General features: G+C 40.3%; 1 protein-coding gene across 9 annotated transcripts in view; it reads right to left on the bottom strand.

The window, feature by feature from the left end:
* The window catches only part of tasp1 (taspase, threonine aspartase, 1), a 61,110-nt gene that overhangs the window by 19,076 nt on the left and 24,133 nt on the right, over positions 1–17,901 (bottom strand). For 4 of the 9 annotated variants that reach the window (XM_061689486.1, XM_061689481.1, XM_061689480.1 and 1 more), the window contains one exon: positions 10,661–10,744. The exons of 1 other annotated variant lie outside the window; for it this stretch is intronic. In XM_061689486.1, coding sequence (XP_061545470.1) covers positions 10,689–10,744 — 56 coding nt within the window. In that variant the 3' untranslated portion in view covers positions 10,661–10,688. Of the gene's footprint in view, positions 1–10,500; positions 10,745–16,478; positions 16,993–17,901 lie in introns of those variants that run through there. 4 more of the 9 variants (XM_061689477.1, XM_061689483.1, XM_061689482.1 and 1 more) reach the window with 3 other exon arrangements.

Here is a 17,901-nt window from a genome sequence, read left to right as displayed (position 1 = left end):
GGTCGCTCCTTTTGATGGGATTTCTTTCAAGGCTGACTACTGAAAGAGCTTCTTGAATTATATGTGTTTGGAGTATCGTCACATTCCAGTTTAATTTTTGCCGAATGCACACACACACGCACACATTGTAGCCTGTCTATAGTGGGGACCTCTGACCAGCTGCAGCCATTGTCACACAGAAGAAGCCATTCATGGTGTGCTCATTCCTCTAGTTAACTGTACGCCACAGCTGGCCAAGTGCACGGCTCGTGTTTACAATGCAGCAGGCTTGCTTACTTGCTTTTCTACTCCTCCAAAACTCTTCAATGTGCCCCACTTGACCACAAATATTTATCAGCAATGCATCTTCTCTAACTATAATTACGGTAAACTGCAAATCTCTAAAGCTTCAAACGACTGTATCATCAGACCCAAAGCCTGTATTCTTTTTATGTGTCCTGTCCACCTCGATTACAGCATCGTTTGAAGCTAAGATTACAGTACACAGCCTGAATCGTTATCTATAGCAGGCCATCTGCGGCAGAGGCCAATAAGAGCTAACGTGTTTGTCTTTATTTAGAAATATACTACCTGGCCACAATATTAGATACACGTGTATAATCCAATTTACAAACTGTTTAATTTTTATAATAATGAATATTGATTAACATTGTGAGAGTGACAATAAAGTTTTAATTCTTAACGCTTTTAATTAGCAGTGGGATAGAACTGAACTGCACTCATACTGAGAGGTGTATTTTAATGTTTTGGTTACCACAATTGAACAGCTCTTACAACGTTGAAGGAGCAGTTCTCACCACAGCAAAGTACAACCACAATAATAAACATTGTTAAATCAATACCTCTCCAACACTGGCAACAATTTGTGAATTGGATCTCATTTGCCTGAATGTTACATTGTTACATTCCTTGCCATTAGACACACTTTAACATACTGTGTTGATCTGGTTACGTTACATGGTTTCTTTTTATGGGCCAGCCTCCATAGGCCCCAATAAATCCTCTCCAACCAGAAACCACTCTTGTCAAAGAAGGGGTATTTCTCCAACTTAACTAGTAAACCTGCCAATTCATCCCAAAGTAGATGCAAAAAAAAAAAAAAACATTTAAATGAATTACGAAACAAGAAAAACGGCTGGTGCATACACACCAGTATGTTAAAAACGAGAGAGAAATCATGCTGCAATGGCCTGTGGGGTGTCTCTGGGGGCTCACTTTTGTGTTACTATTTTAAGGAGACTTAAAAAATAAAAAATACCATATTCGTGGTATAATGTCAAGGATCTGAAAGGCCTCCTTAAGAAATACCAAGATATAAGAACCAATGAATGTCGAACATTCATGGGTTTTTTTTTCACACAAGGGGAAAAATGTTTTCATAATCAACTTTTCTACAGCTCATTTCTCTAGGAAAAAAAACCCTAGATCCTTTTTTTTTGTGTGCCTGTTTGAGTTAAATTTTGGGGTTCTGGTAAATTAGAGGACTCATAGGGCTACCCACTGTGGAGTTGTGTAATTTTAATTTTGCCTCTTTGTGAATGCATCTAGGCCACAAAATCATTGGAATTAAATATCATTAAGACTTCTACCTTGCTTCCCTGCACTTGAGTCCTCCAAGTTTTGCCTTGCCTTCAGAAACCCAAAGAGCACATTAACACTGCATTATTGAAACTTTCCAGACTTGACTTGGTGGCTTAAGTAATTCTGTTTGTCTATTGTGTAAGGTTGTGGTTATTAATCACTGGCAGAAGGAATGATCACGTTCATTAAGCATTGTAGTCTGGTTTGTGCTTCTCGTCCACTTCTGCATCCAGTGTTATCACATTTAGTCAGTCTTCATTCCCCCCATATCATATATATATATATATATATATATATATATACATACACACACACACACACACACACACACACACACACACACACTGCGATTGGCTGGTAACCAGTTCAGGGTGTACCCCGCCTCCTGCCCGATGACAGCTGGGATAGGCTCCAGCACGCCCGCGACCCTAGTGAGGAGAAGCGGCTCAGGAAATAGATGGATGGATGGATGTGTGTGTGTATATATATAACACACACACACACACACGCAGCCTGAAGGGGTGTTGGGAAGTGCCTTTGCCAACAACTGGCCCGATATAGACACTACAGCGTATTTAGTAATTTTGCCAGTTTTATCGGAACGGGGGATAATTTTCATAATGTCAAAACATTTCTGTTTTACTACTAGTTGTTGCATACCCTGAGATGCTCTTGCTCAGAGATGTTCAAACTACAGCCCCTGGCCCATTTGTGGCCCTCAGTCTGTTTTTAGCAGCACACAGCATATACTGAAACTAACATTTGGCATGGCCCGCAACGCTGTTTAAAAAAATTATTATAAGTTGGTTTTGTGTATGCTCTGCAATTGGCTGACAACCAGTTCAGGGTGTACCCCGCCTCCTGCCCGATGATAGCTGGGATAGGCTCCAGCACTCCCGCGACCTTTGTGTGGATAAGCGGCTCAGAAAATGGATGGATGGATGGTTTTGCTGTAGAGTTTAGCTCGGCAAATAAACTATTTACAACTAAAATAGTAACATTTCACTTCATAAAAGTGAATAAACATAATTCTACTTCTGAAGCAAAAATGCTGTTTCAAGATCCAATTTGTGAACACCACATTTAAAACCCTCTTTTAAAAATGGTCATCTTAGTACAGATTAATCGTTTGATTCTGAATGTGGATATGTGATTCAGCTGTTGCTCAGTGCATAGTGATTCTTGATGTGCTGACTCCAGCCTCAGTCCACTCCTTGTGAAACCCCAAATTCATGAATGAATTTTGCTTAACAATCCACTTTTCCTGGTGCAGTTTTTAATTTCCACTTTGTATGGCGCCGTAATGCTTCCAACTACACCGGGCAGACCGCATCACAGTTATCGAGGGAAACAAAAGGCGACGGGATATGCTTCTATATCAACGAAAAATGGTGTACCGATGTCACCGAGCTCAACACACACTGCAGCCCGGACTTGGAGTCGCTGTTTTTGAACTGTTCACTTCATTCATACTCAAGCTAACACGTACGCCGCACCGCTAACGCTCGCTGAACAAGTAAACGAACTTGAAAAAAAAGCACCCAGATTCACCCCTCATTAGTCTTGGGGACTTTAATAAAGCTAACCTCAACCACAAACTCCCTGAATACAAGTAACACACTGACTGTCCTACCAGGGAAAACAACATTCTAGACCACTGCTATACCACGCTAAATGACACATACCGTGCTATCCAACGTGCAGCTCTGGGCTCGTCTGACCACTGCTTAATTCACTTAATACCAACATACAGGAAAAAACTCAAATGTGCGAAGCCAGTCGTGAAAATAGTAAAGTGGACCTATGAAGCAAAGTTAGAACTTCAAGACTGTTTATACTGCACACATTGGAGTGTCTTTGAAACTTCAACTGGCAGCCTAGATGAATATGCGGACTGTGTCACATCCTATATCAGTTTCTGTGAAGATGTGTGTGTACCACAAAGACATTTCGCACGTTCAATAACAACAAGCCGTGGTTCAGCAACTTCGCCAGGCTAAAGATAACGCCTATCAAAGTGGGGATAGAGCCCTGTATAATTGCGCTAGAAACCAGCTGACTAAAAAAATTAACATCGCAAAGACAAATTTATCAGGAAAAATGAAAAGAGGCTCCTCTGTCCTCCTGTACTGTACTAATGGCACCTGTTTGAACTTGTTATTAGTATAAAAGACACCTGTCCACAACCTCAAACAGTCACACTCCAAAATCCACTATGGCCAAGACCAAAGAGCTGTCAAAGGAGACCAGAAACTAAATTGTAGACCTGCCATTAGGCTGGGAAGACTGAATCTGCAATAGGCAAGCAGCTTGCTGTGAAGAAACCAACTGTAGGAGCAATTATTAGAAAATGGAAGACATACAAGACCACTGGTAATCTCCCTCGATCTGGGGCTCCATGCAAGATCTCACCCCGTGGGGTCAAAATGAACGTCACAAGAACGGTGAGCAAAAATCCCAGAACCACATGGGGGGATCTAGTGAATGACCTGCAGAGAGCTGGGACCAAAGTAACAAAGGCTACAATCAGTAACACACTACGCTGCCAGGGACTTAAATCCTGCAGTGTCCCCCTGCTTAAGCCAGTACATGTCCAGGCCCGTCTGAAGTTTGCTAGCGAGCATTTGGACGATTCAGAAGAGAATTGGGAGAATGTCATATGGTCAGATGAAACCAAAATATAACTTTTTGGTAAAAACTCAACTTGTCGTGTTTGGAGGAGAAAGAATGCCGAGTTGCACCCAAAGAACATGAAGCATGTGTGAAAATCTCCTCCTTCCATCGGCAAGGGCATTGAAGTTGTAACGTGGCTGGGTCTTTCAGCCTGACAATGATCCCAAACACACTGTCCGGGCATCGAAGGAGTGGCTTCGTAAGAAGCATTTCAAGGTCCTGGAGTGGCCTAGCTCGTCTCAACCCCAAAGAAAATAGTTGAAAGTTTGTGTTGCCCAGCAGGCAGCCCCAAAACATCACTGATCTTAGAGGAGCTCTGCATGGAGGAATGGGCCAAAATACCAGCACAACTGTGTGTGAAAACCTTGTGAAGACTTACAGAAAACGTTTGACCTCTGTCATTGACAACAAAGGGTAATATAACAAAGTATTGAGATTAACTTTTGCTATTGACCAAATAGTTTTCCACCATAATTTGTTAATAAATTCTTTTAAAAAATCTGACAATTTTTTTTCTCATTTTGTCTCTCATAGGCAGAGGTGGGTAGTAACGCGGTACATATACCCTGTTGTACTTGTCAGAGTACTTTAAATGCACCGTACTTTTTACTTTTACTTGACTATTTATGTGAAGAAGGATCGATACTTTTACTCCTTTACAATGATCGACATCCCGTTTGCTACTTTTATTTATCCATTCCTGCGTGTGCGCATCTTCGACTTCCGCATAGGGTGCCCGTTGCGGCAATCAGACGACACTTGGCAGTCAAATGGCCGCGTATGTAGCCTTTGTGAGCCAATCAAAATCACTCATTTTGGGGCGGGGCAAACCAGCCGCGTGAGTGTGTTTACTTTCCAGACTCTGAAAAACAACAGCTTTGTCAAGCAGCTCTTAAATTGTGACTGCCCAAACTATTTCAGCCCACTTCTAACTTGAGAAAACACAGATGTTTCTACTGTGGTTTTGGCAGTGATATGGCAAAATTAGCCTTATCACACACAATCACGCAGTCTGGTCAGCAAATCACTTCTCCATGAAGTCATTTAAGTGAATAAAGCAAATAATGTTTCTGTAGGGCCCAATGGAAGTGTTGTTTTTACAGGCCTCTCTCATCTTTTTAAGTGGGAGAACTTGCACAATTGGTGGCTGACTAAATACTTTTTTGCTCCACTGTAAGTAACAACAAACAAAATCCATAAATGTTTTTCATGATATTCAAACTTTTAATGTACCTGTATTTACTTGAACCTGAATGACTTGTTTCTTTTTAATCTACAAAAACGTAAAATCCAGCATACCTGGAAATAATTGAATACCTTTTAAGAGACTAACTGAGTCGGATATCATTGTTTTAAATGCTATGAGACAACAAGAATGGCACTCAGTAGCACAGACATCTTTCAAGGCAGCAATTTCAGACAATGGAATTACTTCCTCCTAGCATAGCATATGCCTTTGCAGAGTTAATAATTTGACAAACGTTCGAGTGAGAGTTGCCTCCTCCTGAGGGGCAATTCTGACTAAAAGAGACATCGCCAGCCTGAACACAGTGTAATGTAAACCCTTGTGTGCTGTGAAACAGTGATAGTGATGAGGAGGTTGGCATCCGTGAGGTGGGAGATTTTGGGCAGGGGTAAACTACATGAGCATGGAAAGCCAACGGCACTGATTCATTGCGACGGCGGCGTTTGGCATGTGAGGACAGCAGCCTGACCCTCTGCCTTTGATCTTTATTTGCTCCAACTCCACCACCGTCTGTTTTGAATTTAAAGCCTTGCTGAGCACCAGGCATTGGATACACCTTGAATGGCTCAGCACTTTGTCCACTTTTTAAAGATCCAAGATCCCTTTTCAAAGCTAAAGGGAACTCAGGGCGGAGAAGGTTGATGCTCGAAGGGCAAGGTTTCCGAGATGAATTTACTTGAGGGTTTCCCGGCAATGCAGATTAACTCTGATGAAAAGTGGTCGCTTTGTAATAGCTCATAATCAAGATAATGGTGACTGGTTTGAGAGTGGGTGAGGGGCAAGGTAACAACCACCTCTTTTTAGATGGACTTGCAGGATCAAACCATGGTCAGGAGGCTGGGAAGAAAACATTTCATTTCTGACACTTCTGACACCTGGACTGTCAGCTACATTTTGCCTGTCAGTGATGTGATAGGAATACAATTTATTACACTCGTAAAGCAAATTGCCAGTGGATGAATATGTTATCATTTATCCTACTAGTAGAATTCAGAAACAGTGACATAATCTTTGCAGCAATGGTAATACCAGTATTGGTATCAGTGCCAACACTGTATGTCTGGACAGTATCCGTGCTTGTAAAAATCCTCCGATATTACAGACCAATACCACACCACCACCCTGACATATACCTTCCAGGCAGGAGCCATATTAACCATGTGCGTGTGGAAATACAGTCCCCTCCAAGAGTATTGGAACGGCAAGGTCAATTCCTTTGTTTGTATTGTATACTGAAGACATTTGGGTTTGAGATCAAAAGATGAATATGAGACAAAATTTCAAAATTCCAGCTTTTATTTCATATTTACATGTAGATGTGTTAAACAACTCAGGACAGAGCACCTTTTGTTTGAAGCCACCCACCTTTCAAGTGAGCAAAACTATTGAACAGACATTTATTTAACTTAAAGTGAATAACATTTCATATTTGGTGGCATAACCCTCAGTTGCAATAACTGCATCAAGCCTGCGACCGATTGACATCACCAGACTGTTGCATTCTTCATTTGAAATGCTTTTCCAGGCCTTTATTGCAGCCTCTTTCAGGTCTTGTTTTTTTCTGGGGGTTTCTCCCTTCAGTCTGCAAAATGCATGCTCTATTGGGTTAAGGTCCGGTGACTGACTTGGCCAGTCGAAGACCTTACACTTTTTCCCCCCTGATGAAGTCCTTTGTTGTTTTGGCAGTGTTTTGGGTCATTGTCTTGTTGCAGGATGACGCTTCTCCCGATTAGTTTGGATGCATTTTTCTGTAAATTGCCAGACAAAATGATTTTGTAGACTTCAGAATTCATTCTGCTGCCTACCATCATAAGTTACATCATCAATAAGGAATAGTGAGCCCGTTCCAGAAGCAGCCATGCAAGCCCAAGCCATAACATTACCTCCATGCTTCACAGATGAGCTTGTGTGTTTTGGATCATAAGCAGATTGTTTCTTTCTCCATACTTTGGCCTTTCCATCACTTTGGGACAGGTTAATCTTGGTCTCATCAGTCCATAAAACTTCAGTTTCAAAACGTTTGTGGCTCATCTCTGTAATTCTTTGTAAAATCCAATCTGGCCTTTTGATTCTTTTTGCTGATCAGTGGTTTGCATCTTGGCCTGCATATTTCTTCTCTTGAAGTCTTCTTCGAATAGTGGATTGTGATAGGAGGTGATAAGGTTGGCAGTGATGTCATTGACTGTTGTCTTTGGGTGTCTCTTCACAGCTCTCACAATGTTTCTGTCATCAACTGCTGTTTATACCCTTGGCCGACCTGTTTGTTGTCTGTTGCTCAGTACACCAGTAGTTCCTTTTTGAGGACATTACAAATTGTTGTATTGGCTATGCCCAATGTTTGTGCAATAGCTCTGATCGATTTTCCCTCTTCAAAATGGTTTGCTTTTCTCTTATAGACAGCTGTCTTCATGTTTGCTTAACAGCAAATGCACTTTTCACTGGTGTAAACCAAAGCCAAAAACAAGCACTATCTAATGTTTAAGCAATCAATCTAAAAGGCAACACCTGAGCAACTCCAAACACCCATCCGTCACATGATCAAATACTTTTGCTCACTTGAAAAGTAGGTGTGTTCAAACAAAAGTTGCTCTGTCCTGAGTTGTTTAACATATCTAGAGGTAAATACCATAAAATAAAAGCTGGAATTCTGAACTTTTGTCTCATATTCATATTTTAATCTGAAACCCAAATGTCTTCAGTATACAACAAAAATAAAGGAATTGACCTTGCCGTTAAAATACTTTTGGAGGGGACTGTACTTTAAGGACACGGATTACTTTTAGGCGACAGCAAATTGTGCTTTGCAAAATGAATGATGAACTCTGATGATGAACGCAAAAACAGTTTCGCGAGCTCTGTTGCACGCTCTGCTCTGCATACACAGTGGTTAGTTACGTTTCTTTAATGGTGCGCAAGTTGAAAAAGGTGTTCAGTATTGTGGTCATAACAGCTTTCGCTAATTGTTGTAAGCCCAGACTGATCGGTGTCGCTTTTAAAGTGACAGTCATCTGTGCAGTATTATAAAACGGATTACTAATGGGTATTAACCTTTGTACAGGAATGCTTTAGTTAACATACACTATACGATCACACGATTGTACTGAGTCATTTTGTTTCGTAATATGGAATTTATTCTGTTCATGTCAGGCAGAGCTGACAAAACATAGTGTCCCCTAGTGTTCAGATTAAGACACAACATAACTGAAATACCTTGTGTTGTTCAACTTGCCAGTAACGACAAGTTTACTCTAAAAAGTGTTATTTTTAGTGAAACGTATGCCATGTACATTAAAAGTTTGTATTTGGAACAATATTTGATTATGATTCAAATTAATTTTAACGCAATTGCAAGACTTAATGGCATTATCAAGTATCGGTACTCAGTATCATCGAGTAATCCACTTCTAAGTACTGTACTGTATGTTTACACATAATCTGTCTGAAAAAAGTGATACCTAACTCAAATGCTTAAGTGGACACAATTCAAAGTTGGCAGCTGGACCAACTCCTATCCAAAAGTGTTTACTCCCTGCGAAGAAGTATAAAAAAAAAAAAGGTTGAAAATTCCTTGAAAACTGTACACAACAGAGAAAATCTCTACAGGTGTGATCTTTGACCCCATCAAACATGCATCTTCAGTCAGATATCCTTTCAAGTCTTAAATGTGTTGGCTGTGAAACCTCACAATAAACCCTTGAGATTTGCAGGCATGAAATTAGGACAAGTCGAGAAGTGACAGGCAACATTCATTTAACATTTGACCTCAGTAACTAACAACTAATGTTGGATATCATTCAAAATTTGTAATTTATATATATAATCTTAATGAAGCTTAAAGAAAGGGGAGTGACATAATTATCAGGATTCTAATGCTTAAAAGGTGAAAATTGTGGTTCATCAGTTAACATACCTGAACCATGAGGTTTCGCATACTGGCAACCATTTGCAGAGTTCATTTTTCCAAACAGCATGCAATTTATTCTCAGACTATACATTTTTCACAGGAATAATCACTGTGACATAGGGTAAAAAAAATCAGTTCTCCAAATAGCTGTGTATGCCAGTTTTGGCGATTGAAACGCTCCAACTCCAAGAAAGCGTCTCAAGTTCTAAAGGCTCCTGCGATAGATACACAGTTACATGGTAACATAAACGTTTATTTATATCTGAACCACTGTAGAAAGCTGCTCACATATTAGGATTTTCCACATTTCATACAGTGCAGTGTAAAACTGTATTGTCCTGTGACAAGCACCATATCGCTTTGAGACTTGGAACATTTATTCATAGAGAAAATAATCCAAACAGAGGCATGAATTTATACTATTTTTCAAGTAAAACTTCCTAGCAACATTTAAATGCGATTTAAAATGCATAAATTGGAATCAAGATTAACCCTTTCTCTCATAACAAAATATAAGTCTGCTTTAAGGTATCGCTATAAATATGAATTATTTGTTATGGTTTGCTAACAGTCATTCTTGGTTGCTACCAGAGTGCTACAGTATCAGCATAAGTCTGGAAGTGCATACATGCAGTCCTGCAGTCTTGGTGATCTGTTGGTGATTATGTGGAGAATATACACATGCAGTGCTGTGTATTTACTTTTGTATCGACTATGTTATATTGTAAAGGTTCTACGTGTCTTATTAGCCAACAAGAATATGATTATTTATTGTACAATATGGGTTAATGATGTATGTACTGTATGAGACTACATACAGTAGATGTGTAGTGTATATCAGTGTAATGACATTACGATTTTACTATCAGATATAAAGGCGCCATCCACTACGGTAATTTAAGTGGCAGGAATTCTCCAATGTGCATAATCCGATGTATTGTGCATGAAAAGCATTTGTTTTACAACTATATTAGATTGTATATTGAAATCCCTTAAAAATAGTTCCATTTGGTGCAACAATACAAAATAACATCCACCCTGTTTATCTCAAAATCATAGCTTATCAACAAGAAATCAATAAGTGGTACATCAAGGCAACGGTGCATCAAGTATAATCCAGGTGCATAAATCCTGCAAGTGCACAAACTACAAGTGAAACATCCAAACCTGTTGTTTCCAGCATCACCAATCATAATGCATTGAGTATAGTATTGCTTGAGAAGCCAACAAGAAAAAAAGAATGGGACTCAATCCACCGTGCTCATCAGGCGACAAACACCTCCTTCAATGGCCAAGGACCGACCAGGAACTGTCCCAGGTGGTAATCTGGATATGTGTGTCTGGAAGGAGCGCAGAAGATGACAACATGAGACTATAGACGCAAGGTAACACTACTTAACATACAATTGGTCATACATTAATTCATAATGTTTACTAAATAAAGATGCTAATAACATTAGACAGTCCTGTAATGAACATGAATATATGGTTTGACGCAACCAATAAGGCCTTGAATATTTGTAAAAAATATGTTTTTTTCCACCACTATTTAGGTTAATTATAGCCAATCGTGTCTGAGGGCAATGGTGGTGAACTTTGACGAAGAAAGAAGTCACAATTTTCTTCAAAGTTTATATATTAAAAAAAAAATAAGACAATCAAGTCCAAGTACAAAATCATCAGGTCGAAAATAGACAAAAGTGAGTCAGATCCAAGAACTAACTGGTGGGGAAACAAAGGCTAGTGCATCAACTGGGTGACAGCTGGTCCACTGTAAACTGTCAAAAGTACAACATTACATCAGAGAATGCTATGACAAGCTAAAGTGCCAAGACTGCAGAATTAATTACTTGCAGGTCACTTTGTTGATCAAATGTGACCACTGTGAACGTTTAAAGCAGCAGTGTGTCAAACTGACAGAATGCAAAGTGTCTGATGTCTTGCGGTCTCTTAGTCTGTCTCCAGACAGCTGTTGCACATCGGTCCAGACTCAAATCAACTTTGGTTTGATAAACGCAGTATCACATTGGCTGATGTTTTTGATCTGGAACATTAGGTTATAATTCATCTTAAATTTCCTGTTTTGACTGTTAAATGACACTTGGATGAGAGGTTTATTTGTGGGGGTTAGTATGTAGTCCCCAAGTAATATCAGAAATAACTGAAACAGAATCAACAGGTCACTGAATTGGCCTGACATCACTTCTCCAGTTGCAGGACCATCCATCTCTATAACATTCTTTTAGTCAAGTCGTAGACTATGGCCCCTGGCACCCCAGGGGCAACTGTCATACATTGGAACATCACCCGGACAAGGCTACACACACATGGGAACACTCTTGGGGGTTATTATGCCTCCAATACAACCTTCTGTATTTATCTTATTCCCTTCATCTTTTGTGGATGCGTTTTGAGAAAGGCCATTTTAAATCTGTTTCAAGTGAAGGTTCAAAGCTGAGTCATAATCAACTTAAGGTGCTTTCATGTCAGAAGAGAGTCTTTGAACTTCCTATCAATTTGCTGAATAGAAATCAAAATGCATACTATTTACAACGATTTACAGTATACGTGCATGACAAAACATTCCCAGCATGACAGCATGCAACCCTTCAATCACATTTTGAGACCTTCGCTTTTGTGGCAACCTGACACAATGATCATAGTGAATGGGCAGTCAAAAAAAGAGCCAGACAAGTGAGCAAGTACACCACAATGCTGACAGCATGTCACCCATTCCAGAATTCTGCTTATGTGGTTCAGGGAGGATGAGTGCTTATTTATAGTTGGTAAATAACGATCTATTTGGGCATGCTGGTTTTTAATGACTGTTCCATTGTCCGCAGTAGAGGAAAATGCAGCTCAACAGCCCAAAACGGAAATGGTTTGTATCATGACCAACGGAATACATGTTTATCCCATGATAATGCCCCTTGGTGGGCTTGAAGAAATCTACAATTACATGATAGCTACCTAAAGTAAACGCAAAAAAATGTGGACCTACAAACCAACAGCATGCTTGCTGTCAAGTTGTCACCCGGTGAAGCAACCACATGACTAGACAAAAGCCGGGTCAAAACACCACATGAAAAACATAGTTGATCTGAATTTCTGAGAGACAAACAACTTTATGAATGCCTCTAAAGGCATGATAAACCACATGATAAGCCAGAGAGTATGCCAAAAGACACTTTCAGCATACTGACGATGTCACTGTTTTGTTGTGGCTTTCACATTCTTTGAATCATGTGCTATTTATTACCAACACGAAGTGAATAACAAAAAACGCCTAAGAATGAAAGACAGTTGTCAAGTAAAAAAAAAAAACTACGCAATATCAAATGAACTTGTATTGCATGCTATTTGATTTTCTCTGGTCTTAGTTTATGGAGCAAAAGCTTTATAGTGGTAATGATGGCCAGGAAGAGGGAACAGCGCCTAGGTGTGGGGGGAGAGTGGGGGGGGGGGGGGGGGGGGGGGGTCAACATAGTTTACATTTCACTTTCATCTGCTCAATTATGATAAGCCATGAAAAAAAATGTGTTTCAGCATTGTCGTTGCCTGTCCATGCAGCTCACGTGTGAGGCTCCGATGTCAAGTCCAGACCAGTCCAGCGTAAAGGTACAGCCAATTTAGGCCAATGTGACAATACACTCAATAAAGGTAATAGCACAAGTCTGAAAACACCACAATTGTTTTAAGAATCTGATTATTTTAGCCACTTTATCAGCTTGGTGGAAAGGTCTAGAAACCACACAATCTCAGTCAGCACCATATCATTCCTCCACAATCTGGCACAATCCCGATTTTGAGATAAAAAATGAAATACCCCTTAACTGAAGCACATGGGAAGAAAGTGGAATTGACTGCCTACATAATTTATAAAAAAAAAAATAATGCATTCATGTCATGTGATACCTTATTCCAAGAATTTCAAATTAGAGGTGGTAACTTTCTTCAATACTATAAAGTAAGAACAGCAATCCTAAAAAGACTCCCAACACATGTGAATACTTCACAACTACCCGTTTTTGTTCAGAAAATAGTGGAACCTCTCCCACAAAACAAAAAACTCCCTTCAAAAGCATACAACTTAATCCCAAGTACTAATTCAATATTCTTACCCATCGCAAAATGGGAAAGAGTCTCTCAGTGTCTACTGACAATGAATTCTGTGAGCAAATCTGCAGAAATACATTCTCAATGACAAAAAACAGTAATTAAAAGCTAATCCAGTTCAAAGTGCCATAGCTCACACATTACACAATATAATATGCATAAAATGGGCTATTCAAAAGCAAACATATGCACTCATTGTACTGAAAACACTTATTTTCACGCTCTTTGGCATTGCACATCTGTACAGCGCTTCTGGTCACTAGTTACACAGAAACTCTCCTCAGGTCGGAACTGTAGGATTCTAATTTCTCCTAATCTTTGTCTATTGGGTGAATTAATAAGATATACATCTTCCAAATAAACCACCTCAACCAATACTTGCAATTTTAGCCATCGCTAATAAAACGATATTGTAAAACTGGAAAGATAAACAAGCTATCAACATTAACATTATATATAAATATATATATATATATATATATATATATATATACACACACACATATACATACATATACACACACGTATATATACACACATACACATATATATACACATATACGTACACACACGTATATACATATATATATATATATATATATATATATACACACACACACACACACATGTATATACACACACACACATGTATATACACACACACACACATATATATATATATATATATATATATACACACACACGCGCACACACACATACACATATACATATACAACCCCAATTCCAATGAAGTTGGGACGTTGTGTTAAACAAATAAAAACAGAATACAATGGTTTGCAAATCATGTTCGACCTATATTTAATTTAATACACTACAAAGACAAGTTATTTAATGTTCAAACTGATAAACTTAAACTTAAATCATTAACTTAGAATTTTATGGCTGCAACACGTTCCAAAAAAGCTGGGACAGGAGGCAAAAAAGACTGAGAAAGTTGAGGAATGCTCATCAAACACCTGTTTGGAACATCCCACAGGTGAACATGTTAATTGGGAACAGGTGGGTGGCATGATTGGGTATAAAAGGAGCTTCCCTGAATTGGTCAGTCATTCACAAGCAAAGATGGGGCGAGGTTCACCTCTTTGTAAACAAGTGCGGGAGAAAATAGTCGAACAGTTTAAGGACAATGTTCCTCAACGTACATCCATCCATCCATCCATTTTTTGAGCCGCTTCTCCTCACGAGGGTCGCGGGCGTGCTGGAGCCTGTCCCAGCTGTCATCGGGCAGGAGGCGGGGTACACCCTGAACTGGTTGCCAGCCAATCGCAGGGCACATACAAACAAACAACCAGTCGCACTCACAGTCACACCTACGGGCAATTTAGAGTCTCCAATTAATGCATGTTTTTGGGATGTGGGAGGAAACCGGAGTGCCCGGAGAAAACCCACGCAGGCACCCGGATTGAACCCGGGTCCTCAGAACTGTGAGGCTGACGCTCTAACCAGTCGGCCACCGTGCCTCAACGTACAATTGCAAGGAATTTAGGGATTTCATCATCTACGGTCCATAATACCATCAAAGGGTTCAGAGAATCTGGAGAAATCACTGCATGCAAGCAGCAAGGCCGAAAACCAACATTGACTCGCCGTGACCTTCAATCCCACAGGCGGCACTGCATCAAAAACCGACATCAATTTGGTTAGTTGTAAATTGGAACATTGCAACCCCCCCCCCAAAAAAAAAAAAAAACAACAAAAAAACAACTTCCATCCATTCTCTGTACCGCTTATCCTCACTATGGTCGCAGGAGTGTTGGAGCATATCCCAGCTATCTTCGAGTGAGAGGTGGGGTACACTCCGAACTGGTCGCCAGCCAATCGCAGGGCACATATATCCAAACAAACAGCCATTCGCACTCACATTCACACCTACGGGAAATTTAGAGTCTTCAATCAACCTACCAGGCATGTTTTCGGGTTGCGGGAGGAAATCGGAGTACCCGGAGAAAACCCACGCAGGCGGGGGATTTGAACCTCAGAACTGTGAGGCAGCCGTGCTAACCAGTCGTCAACCGTGACCCCCCCCCCACACACACACACAAAAATGACAGTAATCAAGTCATCATTGTAGCTGCATGTAAGGGAACAACTGGTTCACATCATGACTATCTTACTATCTCGATCACACTTTAGCTGCACGTTAAAATGAGTTTACAGACACAGCACTGATACAAAAAAAGCTTTTAATCTCTGCCCTTTTCTTTGACCTAAACGGACTGGAGAGGAAACAGATGCCCTTCACTTTGGCATTCAGTCAGTAGAGAATGAGTTGGCAGCGTTTAGAGGACCAGCAGAGAAGCAAACGCTCGAGTTTTGTTTTGCACCCACAATGTTGGCTTCAAGTACTGGACAGCCAGCTGCTTTGGCATGCAGATGGTGAAAGAAAGAGATGGACATGTAAGCTTTGTAGCCTCACTCCTTCAACACGATGCTTTAGCAGTCTATCGTAACATTGCATTTTTTGCTGTAAAAGATGTGTACGAGGTTATTTAATATCATTGCTGGAAGTAAATGGAAAGTTAGTTACTTTATATAGTCATGCTTTGGGCGAGAAAGCAAACTTTGTATGCTTACATTCTACAACTAACCAGAGATATGCAATTCTATTTTCTTCACCTAACTAGACAAACTCTTTCGATACTTAAGCGTGTAAGTAATGTCTGATAGAGAATGGGTGTATATAAAGAAAGATATACCACAAGACATGAGGAAAGTGAGGAGAGGTGGGACAGTGCTCAGCAGGCCATAGCACCAATGCTTTGAAATGTGAGACAATGTTAAACAACAGTGGCCTCTTCTAATTCAGAGAGATTTATTAGCCAATGAAATCAATGTGATCAGTTCTCAAAGCCAAGAAGCTACAATATTAAAACCCTCCTGTACAAGAATTACATTGATTCAAACATATTTTATCGTGCCTTTCTAAGAAATGTGAAACGCTAAGGTAATATTAATTAAAAGAAACAACAAATACAACAATCAAGGCGCCAAGCTGACAAGATCAAACAAATAAACATGCAGCTGGGGAGTCGAAACACTGACAAGGTTAACCAACCAATGCACAAATCCTCATCATTAATTACAGATGCAACCCGAAATCCAAATAAGGAACTTTACCTTCATGTTATATACAAAGCCTTCTCATGCTCTCAGCTCAACAGCCAGCTGTCTTTTATAGTCAAATATTTCCAGACATTACTCTTCAGTCCAGAGCACCTGGTGCCATTGGACATACTATATGCAGTTTTGGCAAGCCCTCCATAGTCCATTTCAGACAAGATTCCTCCAAACTTTGGATTTTAAGTGAACCAGCCAGCTGAAGCCAGCAAGTCATCTAACCAGTTGGAAAGAAAGCATCTTGATCTGTCTTTCTGCTGCTGCTCTGTTTCATTGTTGCTCCTCAGGCTTGCATGTTTCTTTGTGCCATGACAAAGTAGTTCGGACAGCACATCTGGAAAATGGAATCGATCAGCTGCCAAATTTCTGCCTATGAGAGAACTTGCCGATGCTTGATGTTCACTTTGTATTTTGTTTCTATGGTTATTCTTGGCGGCACGGTGGACGACTGGTTAGCACATCTGCCTCAAGGTTCTGAGGACCAGGGTTCAAATGCGCGCCCCGCCTGTGTGGAGTTTGCATGTACTCCCCGTGCCTGGGTGGGTTTTCTCCGGGCACTCCAGTTTCCTCCCACATCCCAAAAACATGCGTGGTAGGTTGATTTAAGACTCTAAATTGCCCGTAGATGTGAATGTGAGTGTGAATGGTTGTTTGTTTCTATGTGCCGTGCGATTGGCTGGCGACCGGTTCAGGGTGTACCCTGCCTCCTGCCTGAAGATAGCTGGGATAGGCTCCAGCAGCCCGCGACCCTTGTGAGGATAAGCGGTAAAGAAAATGGATGGATGGACGGATGGTTATTCTTTGCATGTTTTCATACGATTAGGTGAGTGTTGGTGTACAGCGGCTGAAATAAGTATTTAACACGTCACCATTTTCCCTAACTAAATATATTTTCAAAGGTGCTATTGACGAAGATTTCACCAGATGTTGAAAACAACCCAAGTAAACCATACATACAAAGAAAGTAGAACACATGCTCAGAAATTAAGTTGTGTATAATAATGTGAAATGACAAGGAAGAAGCATTGAACACATGAAGAAAGGGAGGTGGAAAAAGGTGTGGAAAGCCAAGACAACACCTAAAATATATCAATAATCAAACAGCAATCCAGCCCCTTCTCAGTGCAAATGAATATCAGCTTGTTCAGTCCTAATTGATGACCTACAAAAAGGTCTCATTGCCAAGGTGTGAGTCAAGACACATTTTATGATGGTTAAGAGCAGAGAGCTGTCTCAAGACAAT

Source organism: Phycodurus eques, chromosome 11, assembly GCF_024500275.1.
Source record: "Phycodurus eques isolate BA_2022a chromosome 11, UOR_Pequ_1.1, whole genome shotgun sequence".
Lineage (NCBI taxonomy): Eukaryota > Metazoa > Chordata > Actinopteri > Syngnathiformes > Syngnathidae > Phycodurus > Phycodurus eques.
This window is presented reverse-complemented; position numbering and strand designations above follow the sequence as displayed.